General features: G+C 40.5%; 2 protein-coding genes across 3 annotated transcripts; one reads left to right on the top strand and one right to left on the bottom strand.

The window, feature by feature from the left end:
* The first annotated feature begins 18 nt into the window (after window positions 1-18).
* On the top strand, window positions 19-6,836 carry LOC135347406 (probable serine carboxypeptidase CPVL). Of its 2 annotated transcripts, none has more exons than XM_064545400.1 (6): window positions 19-292; window positions 848-959; window positions 1,375-1,514; window positions 3,285-3,428; window positions 3,737-3,845; window positions 6,624-6,836. In XM_064545400.1, exons 4-6 carry the CDS (start codon window positions 3,300-3,302, stop codon window positions 6,761-6,763), a joined length of 378 nt encoding a protein of 125 aa, XP_064401470.1. In that variant the 5' UTR covers window positions 19-292; window positions 848-959; window positions 1,375-1,514; window positions 3,285-3,299; the 3' UTR covers window positions 6,764-6,836. The 2 variants fall into 2 exon arrangements, with proteins under 2 accessions (XP_064401470.1, XP_064401471.1); XM_064545401.1 differs by having other exon boundaries at window positions 825-959.
* Window positions 6,837-6,944: 108 nt separating this feature from the next.
* Window positions 6,945-10,329, bottom strand: LOC135347398 (NACHT, LRR and PYD domains-containing protein 3-like). The gene has a single exon (XM_064545368.1). The coding sequence runs from the start codon at window positions 10,148-10,150 to the stop codon at window positions 8,432-8,434; it is 1,719 nt and encodes a 572-aa protein (XP_064401438.1). The 5' UTR covers window positions 10,151-10,329; the 3' UTR covers window positions 6,945-8,431.
* Window positions 10,330-10,587: the final 258 nt, after the last annotated feature.

The following is a 10,587-nucleotide window of genomic DNA, read 5'->3' as shown; positions in this document are numbered from 1 at the left end:
TTCAGTACAGATTTAATGTCAGTCAGAGCTAGAGAATCTTGTGCATGCTCTTTTGACCACAAAACCTCCCCCACTTTTTTGCAACGTTATTCTTTCAATTGTTTCAATAACGATCTTTACCGTATGGGACAAATTTGGCCTCGCTTGCCTCTTGTTAGACTATGGCCGGCTGAAGTTGCTTCTACTGCACTGAGCTGCTCCCAGTGAAACTGGGTGAGGAATATAGAGTCAAACTGGGCAAGAGCTTCACCTTCCCCAGGGAGAACGCCTATCACACCATCAAATATTAAATGTGAGTCACAGTTTCTCCGATTTCTCAGTACCATACAAAAAAAAATCATATCGCCATGCATACATAGAGTTCATCTCCTTCAGTGAAGGATTATATAAACCAGGAAGACTGTAGTGGCGTGTCTCTAGTCGAGCGCCGCCGCCCTCCTTGAAGGAGGTCGGGAATCAAGCCTATCCACAGTTTTGTTCTGGCCTGTTACGCAATAGTATCATGAATATCATTCATTCTATGTGGGTGCTAACCAATAGCGATGAAATCATTTATTAAAGTGGGTGTTGGCCTCGCCTCTCAGTCAATCCAACGTGTGCAAAATTCACACATGGTACAGTTGAGTGGGTGTGATTAATCCCCTTGAGATACTGCAATCTGATTGGAGCTGGTGGAATTGTTGGATTTCCAACAACAGAACAAAACTGTGGATAGGCTTGATTCCCGACCTCCTTCCGGGCAATGGTAGAGGGCGGCGGCGCCCGACTAGCGTATCTCCACCCTCTTAGTCTTAATATAATGTTTAATAGATGTATTTTTTCAGCCGAATTTTACCGAATCATTTAGTGACTGACATTGATGGCCACTGTATCAGATGACTTCAAGCCTCTGTCAGTGGATCCCACAAAGCCTGGTAAACTGCGAGTGGCTGATGATGAAGTGAACGTACAACTACCAGGTGAGGGGATAACTGTAGCTTAGCTACAATCACTTCCTCCATACCCTGAGGTTGTATCTAGGGAAGTGAGCAGTCACCGTGGTGGTACACTGGGGTACTGTACAACTAGCCCAGCATCATATCACACACTATTTGCTATCTCACAGCAACTGAGCTAGATCTATTAGTAGGTTTCTAGGGAGCAAACTTAATAAGCAAGTACATGTAGTTGTGTAGTTATAATTATGAGCTCTTCAATCAGCTATTTTATTGTGAGGCATGTTTGCCAATAGAGAGGTGGCCTCCTAACACAGTCAGGTCCAAACACATAATTATATGCTATGGAGATGTTGAGTGGCTGTATTATAGAGGGTGACTACAATAGACAGGTTTGACTATAACTACAATCATTCTGCCCCCCTTCACTTCCACACAGGCTGAGTGGACTGATGATGTGGCCCAGTTCAGAGGACCCAAGAAGCCTGTCACTAAAGAGTGTGTGCTCATCATAGACACTGTGTCTGGGGAGGCAGTACTGGAGAGGATCAGTAACAACATCCAACTCAAGGCCATCAGGTTATTAGTAGGACACTCAGGCAGAGTCAAGTGTATTATGTGTGTACACTAACCACTAGGACACCCTCTATAATTATTACAGCCCAGGTTAATGGAGTTGCTTGCTTACAATTATAGACAAAATCCAGCAAAGTCACTAAGGGCACCAAAGTGTAATAGCTCCCCAATGGTTTGGGGACTGCCATAACTTGATTTCAACACTTTTCTGATTTTCTGAAAGCTTTGAAAGAGACCTAGCTTTAATATTTAAAGTATTTTTCAATTCTTAAGCCAAGTTTATTTCTGCTGCTACCCCTCACACACACACACACCACACACACACACACACACACACACACACACACACACACACACACATACCACACACACACACACCACACACACACACACACACACACACAACACACACACACACACACACCACATCTATTTACTTTGACCAAGGGCGTATATACTGACTAATGCCTGTTCCCCACTCCCACTAGGCCTTGCCCAAGTTATGCTAGCAGACTAATGGTAATAATTAAAGACTAATAGGTATACAATCAGGAGTGCACTCCTGGTACAATCAAGAGTTCATTAGGAAGAGTATAGCTACTCCAATAGACTGCACAAAAAGCATTCCTCATTCCTAGGTCACAGATACCGTATAGCGCGAAATTTTCGAGGGGCTTAATTTTCGCGGATTTCGTGGGTTAGAATCCTACACGAAAATTAAGTCCACAAAAATTGAATTACCTGCTATAGCATGCATAGATTTAAAGGCGTGGCTTCCGGTAAGCAGTCATTCCGCGAACATTGTGCAACGAAATAGCTTTTAGAGGCTAATCCACGAAATATAAGTGCCTCGAAAATTTCGCGCTATACGGTACTCACTATTGTAATCACAACAAGCAGGAAAGGCAATTAGTAACTATGTTATTCATTGCCTTTCCTACTGGCAGTTGTAAATGAATAACATTAGTGATCACATTATCACCATCCACACTGTCATTCATTGCAAATTAATTTTGATTCTTTATACAACAGCATGTGATTGTGGGAAGGTACTACGGTGTTAAGTGGAGTTGTGTACTCCTCCTAATGAACTCTTGGTACAATGTACATGAGACTTGGAGACTAGGAACAATTTTGAGCATAATTGGGCAAGGCCCACTCCCAACACCCCCATGCATCAGCCACCACAAAACCTCTAGACAATTCCTGAGGTTTATTATCATAAAATTATTGTCATACCAAGTACAAGCACAAAAGCTTCTCACCAACCAAGCAACCAAAGGACCCTCCATTTATACAGTCCAAAGTCTTTATGTACAGCCCAAGCCCATAATTGTTCATGTTAACATAGCCACTGCATGCCCACAATAATCATGTCCTAACCAGCCATAATACCAAATACTGTAATTATGCCTCGAGATGTAGCCGCACGAGGAATACGGTAGAGCTGACTGTGTGTGTGTGTGTGTGTGTGCGTGTGTCTGTCTGTGTGTCTGTTCCAGCTGTAACTGCTCAACGGTTGCAATGCGAAGAAAACTAACAGCTTCTATAGTCTTTTAGCCACATTCTCTTGGATTTTGATTCGTGGATTAGCAAACTAAAGCTTCTTTCTCGAGTTATGGCTAGTTTAGAAAGAGACCTTTCATATTTGAGAGATAAAAAGGCAATTCTTATTTCTGCTGCTACCCCTCACACACACACACACATACACACACACGCACACACACACACACACACACACACACACACACACACACACACACACACATACAGGGACGGACGCAAGTGATGATGGCGTACGCTGACCTTGTGTTCCAGTTTGGAATGGCTGACGAGAACCAAGCCACTTACATTTATTCAAGGACCAACACGGCTGTGCAGTACATCAAAGCTGAATGGTTTTACGATGGCTTCAAGGTACACACACTATACACAGCATCAGAACTCTAGTCACAGAGGCAACTCTAGTACTCAGTACCTGTACAGGAACCAACTACTGAAGCCACTGACTAACTACAATGTATGTGCATCACGTACCCCCTCTCGTCCACCAGGGTTCAGTACCTAGCAGTTAGTGAACATTGTAGCCAGCTGTGTGCTTGTCTAAGCTATTACTCAACGCAGCTGTTACGGTTTATTCGGTGGCCAATTCACAGAAGCTCAGCATCCAAAATTCATTTCACATTCTCAAACTAGGTATAACATGTTTGTGTCGACTGTTGCAGATTTTTGCTGCTCTGCTCAACGGAGATCTGATACCGTATCCTACGTACTTGTGCAACATCACTGGATCCACCAACTACTACAACATTCTCAGGACCTCGCTATGTACACGTATGTTGATAGAGTATGTCAGAAAGTGTTGGATAGAAGTATACAGTCCTGTTTGGAGTGGTATATACTCTTTTTACCTATACGTAGTGTACTGAACATTCTACTGTATTATTTATCTTATGTTGGTACATACTTAACCAGTGTTTGGTTAAAGGGCTCTTGTTGAGTAGCTAATTGAATTTGGGAATCTGTACAAGTTAAGTTGTGTGTATGGATTGAATTTGGGGAAGTCCTGGACTATACAATTATCTCTATTGTGGTCATGTACTGTGTTAGAGGACATTGAGAAGCTGTGTGCATGGCAAATAATGGCAAGAAAGATTAGCAGTAATACATGCTGCCCCTCCCCCAAGCCATAGTCTAGCGCCACCCTGTTTGAACTGTACACTGGGGGAAACACTGACTTAAGTATTGTAGGGTGTTGTTGAAATGTCATGCCCTGGGGTGATTGGTTTCTCCATGTGTGTATACTTGTGTAAGGAAACCAATCTATAGCTGTCACCCCTTGCAAGGGCAGACCAACAGTGGCTATAATAAAGAGGTGGTCTGGTTCAAACACATGCTATGGAGACTCTGAAGCTTGTTAACCTGGCTGTATTGTAAAGGGTGCCTGATTATAGGCTGACCACAATACAAGTTTCACTGCATTTAATTTAGTTACAGTATAAGAACTGTAGAGGGCAATTGCTGACATTTTGGTCATGCAAAAATTGATTATTTAACCCTTTAACCGTCGGATTCTAATTAACAGTGAAGTGAAATGTCTGTAAATTCTCTATCGGGTTTCCAGAGCAATACAATTCCTAGCAACCATATACCAATAGAATGCCCATACCACAAAGAATAAAATGGTGCAACATGTGTTGCCATAACAACCACAGTTATTACGCTCACCCGTTTTTATCATTTTAAATGCTCGGCCAGCGGTGAGATAAAATCCAAAATTTTTTTTTATGGATCAGCCTATCATATGGTATAAAGGCTTGACTAAGCTTGATTTTCACATCATATGAATGTAACAGTGCTAAGATATATCAATTTGAAGTACAATACGTACATGTATTACTATATCGGTGAACGATCTATGAAATTTACAAGCTCACATAAAGACTGTTCATTACTGCTAATTCTATTTTAGCTATACTATACTTACTACTGATATTCTAGCTATACTATACTACTTGCCAGAGTCACACAGTGAGCCCTCTCCTGGTCTTTCACCGTCCTGGTCCATAGCTCTAGCGTCTAGGTCCATGTCATGCATGTCCTCAGTCCCAGACAGTTCATCAGCATCTGGCATAAAGCTGGTAGCCTTTGGGAGGTATCCTACTATCCCCTCTCCTTCATAGGCACTGTCATCACCAGAGGAGACATCGCCATTGCTGTCCTCAAGATGTTCAAGCACATCGGCACAAGTTAGTCTCGCACCAGCCCCGATTAAAAATAGGGTCTGGAGAACTTCCTATCAACGAGTTGTGCAAGGCCTTAAGTGGGTTATAGTAAATAGTGGTCACAAATAATATTATTCATGGTTGATGACCACATTGTGGTTACAATAATGTGAAAACCACACAGTTCTGCAAATAAATTTATATGTACAGTATAGTTGAGAGTCCTCAGTGCTCAAATCAGGATGGATCTACACATGCAAGAACTACTCAGAGTAACTAGAAAGATTTAGACTGAGTTTAAACCAGGCATGTTATGTTTCAAGGTTCTCAACAATGGCATGGATTCAGTTCTCAGAGAAAAAGATGCAAATCAAATCTTATTTGCAGTACTGCCACTTGAATATAGAATGCTGGTTTCAGGTATAGATGTAGTACTAGTAGGAGACATCCTTGCAGCTAATTATCTACAACTCAGCTCTTGCTTCTGTACAACTACCCATGGAACTTCTCTCTCTTTGTGATCTTCTGGGATAGTCTTAGGGCATAAATAAGCCATTATTGTCAGTTGCATTTAGCTAGAAACTGTAGCAAGTTGGGCAACAAGAGGCTGCTTTGCATAACTATCTTTCCTTCTTTTTGCCTCCAGTTGACCGCAGCGGTTAACACGCCGAGAAATCTTCGGCGTGTCGACACAACTTGTACATAGGAAGTTCACCAGACCCATGTTATCGACCTAGCGTTCAAATAGAAAACATCCGGGGCTGGCTGTGCGAGACTAGGCACAAGTAAACAACCTAGCCATAGCTATAAACTTCGTGCGGTAAGATGCTAATGAAATTTTAACATAGCAACGTGGCTTGGAAAATTCTAGACTAAATTGCACGTGATTCTACAGCTCTTCCTCTATACAGGGATGTGCGTAGTTCGAGCTACTTCCTAAGTATCGCAGAATTAGAATTTCGCAAAAAAGTTACTATTGCGGGCCACGATCGTGGGCCCGTGGCGGTTAAAGGGTTCAGACAGTTCTTCACATGCAATATTTCTTATTCGCCCAGCCTCCCCTGATTTTAACTACTACGTTCCCTTCATCAACACCAATCAACACCACTGACATCAGACGAGCCATTCACGTCGGCTATGGCTCTCAGTCTGAAGATGTGGAAATGGTCCTTGGAAACGAGAGTGCAATAAAGTACTGATACATAATGGCCTCAGTAGTGATACAATGTCCTCTCCTCCCGTTATGGTGTGTGGATAATTCCGTTTTATTATTGTTTTGTTTAGAGCTTCCCTGCGTGTGCATTTTGTCAAGTAAATTAAAGGTTGTATTTATGTTCTCACCACACCTACACACACCCACACACACACACATTCCTCCCCTTCACAGGACTGGTGTGGAAAATAGGAGATGATGTTGCCGGGTATGTGAGCTGCATGGTGGTCGTGAGAGGGGGTGGGCACATTCTCCCGTTTGACCAGCCGGAGAGAGCACTCAACCTCATCCAGAACTTTGTGAACATGCAATAGCCTATTATAATTATGTTGTCTGGAAATGATCATGCTTCAAGTATAAAAACAAAACTAGAAGAATTGAAGAGAAGATTATAATTTTATGCCAAATCAACGAAGCGACTGCATGAGAACAGTAAATATATAAACTGTTCTTGACTTGAAGGAATATAATAATTATGGTACAAAAAAAATAATACTGCATATAATTACAACTGCATGACCAGGATAGCGAAGTGACTGCTTATAAGGGCGAGTTTTGTGAAGTAATTATGATATCAAGCTAGCAGGTCCCAAGGGTGACCGGACGAGAGCCTACTGTACAATTATAATTATAAGATAGCCACCAATATCGGGAATTAAGCTTACATATAATTATAATTAATTATACGCATTGTGTATTTCAGTACTAGTACTATTAACAATTATAACACTAGACTACTAAACAAGAGTCATTAACCGCTACATGTTAACCATAAAAAGGGATCTCCACAAACACAATTCTTCGTCTGACATCAACGTACTCGGGACATATGATAACGTTGTTTTTTATATCCTTAGAAATTCTGAATTCTTTCAGTGTTTTGTTTTCCAACAGCCCCCTGACAATTGGGGAGCACTCAGTGATCTCAGCATTGAGGTGAAACACCTCTAGAGTCTTGTTCTTGGCTAACACATTACCGACAGCTTCAGCCTCTTCAGTGGTAACAGTGTACGTTGTTCTTATAGGGATGTACCCAGCGAATTGTAGCGCAAGGTCATACAGATGGAGTTTCAGGTGTTTAACTGTATTGTTTTCTCTTAATGCTTCCAAAACAGGTAGTAGATCCATTAGCAAATGCATATCAACCGTAAGTTCAATGAATTGTAGAGTTGTATTAAGTTGAAACATTTGGGCCAGTTCAAGCATTCCGAGATCATAATCTAAGGCCCTTGTAATAGTAATATCAGGTAAAATCATTAGTTTCACTATACATATGTTAACTTGCAGTCCCTGCACTAAATGACTCAGGCTACTTTTGAAATCAATGTAATGCAGTGACAATTCTTCTAGAGATGTGTCAGTCTGTAGATACTCACCAATAGCTTCATCAAAATAGCAGTCAAAGTTACATATCAGTTTAAGGCTTTTAATGGAATGTAATCGATTGTCTTTAAGCCAACGTAAAACGTCACAGGAATTATCAGGACCAGACAAAGTTAGTGATTGCAAGTGCTGGTGGGTACAGAAATATTCAAATTGGCCCTTTATTTCACTTTCGATATCAAGTTCTTTAAGTATCGGACAATTGAGTAGAGTACTAAATAGTTGCTCAGATTGTCCGGGGGTAAACTTAACATCGGAAGAGCATCGCAGATATTGTAAGCTTAGTTTCCAGTGGCCTAATATTGAAATTAGGTATTTAATATCTTCTATTGAAAACATTCTTTTTATAGTAAATGAATGTTTAGACAGTACAATTTTTGTATTATTCCTTTTTAACTCAGTCACGTTCAATCCAATTGAAATACACCAATCATCAGTATCTGTGAAGAGATCGCTCGAATGTACCAAATGTATCACCAACATTTCAATACTAGAATGTGCAATGAAGTCTGACAGCAACTCTTCATCAGCTGGCGATACTCGAGCACATTTCAAAACTTTCAAGCAGTGTTTTGGCTTCAAAATATCAAGTATTCGTATCACAGTGTGTCTCTTGAGATACCAAAATCTAGCTCTAAAACATTTAAGTTTGGAGATAGCTGTATAGTGTCAAATATTTTTAATGGACATGGAACCTCAGGCCCAACAAATTTATCGTCAATATCTCTTGATCCAAAACTGAGTCTTTCTAATTCTGGTAGTATCCTATCAATGAGTGTATACCAAACAGATGGAATCCTGAATGCGGTAGACACTTTCAGATGCCTTACACTTAGAGTAAAAGAAGGCAAAACTTTGTTGATTCCTTCTAATATCATTGATCTATCCACATCAAAAGCATATCTTTTATTAAACTCGAACATGTCCATTTGAGTTACTTTGAAATGAGCAGAAGCTACAACATAACCAAGTGCAAACTGATCAACTGTCGGATCATCTAGCAGTAGTTCATACAGCACATTACAATACAAGTCCTTCATGGCTTGCGCATTTTGGCTTTCATAGATCCACATAATTTGATCCCTTGAGAATCTACACATTCTCTCGGCTTTTGACGATCCTTTCTCATAGTACAAGTAAGGAGTGGGAAGTACACACTGCGTCCATGGGTCATTCAGTTTAGTCAATCCAGTTAAAAACAATAGAATCATCTTGTAAGATCCAACATCAGCCTTTGTTTCAAACAAGATCAACTGCTCGTGTGGGGTGTTGTTTTTCCAGATGTAAAATGCAGCGAGGAACTCTTGAAGTGTTAGATGAAGGAAATTGTAAGATGGAGAACTGTTGCTTTTCTTTGTGGATTTATATAAAGGGTGTACACTGTTCATGAATCCGAGTGTAGTGCTAGCATCAACAACATCTTCCTTGAAGAAAACCAATTGTTGTTTTTCTTTTGTTATTCCATTGTACGCAATTTGGCAGAGCTTATCAAAATGTACCTGAAGTGACGAAGGTAACTCCCTAAGCTCACCACTCCAATCACTGTCTAAATATCTTTCAATCAAAATTTGAGAGTATTCGGTGTATAGTTCAGTTGTTGTGTTGGGGATTATGCTATTGCTATTCTCGTGGTTTTCTCTGTAAACTTCAACTACAATTCTGGCATGAAGAGGGTTATACATTGCACTAGAGATACGTGGATTAGAGTCAATATATTTACGTAGTCCTGGTGGAGCCCCATCTTTGATCATTAGATCAATGTACTCATGAATTTGTTTGGAAGAAAAACCTAAAATTTCAATGAACTGATCAACTCTGGAGCTACAAGTAACAGGTAGTTCACACACAGCCCAGGGCCTAGTGGTAACAAGCACAGTACTGGCTGGAAGTAGACGTCCGGTTATTAGTTTCATAAATATGGAATCATTTTCTCTAAAGGATGGTGGTAACTCATCCAAGCCTTCCAAAATGAACAGTATGCCCTGCCCATGATCCTTTCGAACAATAGTATAAACATTCTTGGAATCATCAGTATCTTCACATTGAAATAGATCAACTAATTCTACAGCTTTCTGAACATTCTCATCTCGAAGTCGGAGCAATACAACGAGGGAGTAATCTGTCCAAACTTCACCATTAGCCCATCGTCTGCACAGCTCCCATGACAAAGTCGTCTTACCTCCTCCAGGAGCCCCCTTAATGACAACTAGTTTAGAGAATTTTCCCTCTACTTTAGAAGCTATCTGATCCATTGTGATTCTCTTACTAGGAAATCTATCCAGCTCGCCTTTAACTATTTTTGACCAGGACTCTTCCATTTTCTTTCTCGATAAATGTTTACTTACATCCGCACATTCTAGGTTAACAAAATGCTTAACACACTGGAGAGGATATTTTTCGTCAGCAGGGAGGGATCTTGTATCATAAATACTAGTTAAGTATGCTCGATAAATTCCTATTGCTTCATCTGGTTGGATGGTAGAACGATCATCGGATTTGGGTTCTATAATAAAAGAATAAACTATAAATACTAAAATATTCATGAAGCGAGTAATAGAATCTCAAATAATTGGCCCTCAAAACCTGAGCAATGCACAAACCGCTTTTATCACAGCAATCCTTGAGATGTACCTACTCTATCACCACTCACATAAACTACAGATTAGCTAACTTACTAGTTGGTACAGGAGTCGTTGTGGATAATTTTTTCCTCTTAGATGACCCAGGTGAAGTATCGTCATCTGAAAAAGTGAGT

The sequence above is a fragment of the Halichondria panicea genome, chromosome 14 (assembly GCF_963675165.1).
Source record: "Halichondria panicea chromosome 14, odHalPani1.1, whole genome shotgun sequence".
NCBI classification, from domain to species: Eukaryota; Metazoa; Porifera; class Demospongiae; order Suberitida; family Halichondriidae; genus Halichondria; species Halichondria panicea.
The sequence above is the reverse complement of the archived record's forward strand: the minus strand, read 5'-3'. Positions and strand labels throughout refer to the sequence as shown.

Bases quoted from the DNA above. Each gene is read 5' to 3' on its own strand.
- LOC135347406 (XM_064545400.1), top strand. From the start codon at position 3,300: ATGATGGCGTACGCTGACCTTGTGTTCCAGTTTGGAATGGCTGACGAG. The intron at 3,429-3,736 runs GTACACACACTA...CGACTGTTGCAG, and splicing joins GGTTTTACGATGGCTTCAAG to ATTTTTGCTGCTCTGCTCAA. The intron at 3,846-6,623 runs GTATGTTGATAG...TCCCCTTCACAG, and splicing joins CAGGACCTCGCTATGTACAC to GACTGGTGTGGAAAATAGGA.
- LOC135347398 (XM_064545368.1), bottom strand. From the start codon at position 10,150: ATGGAAGAGTCCTGGTCAAAAATAGTTAAAGGCGAGCTGGATAGATTT.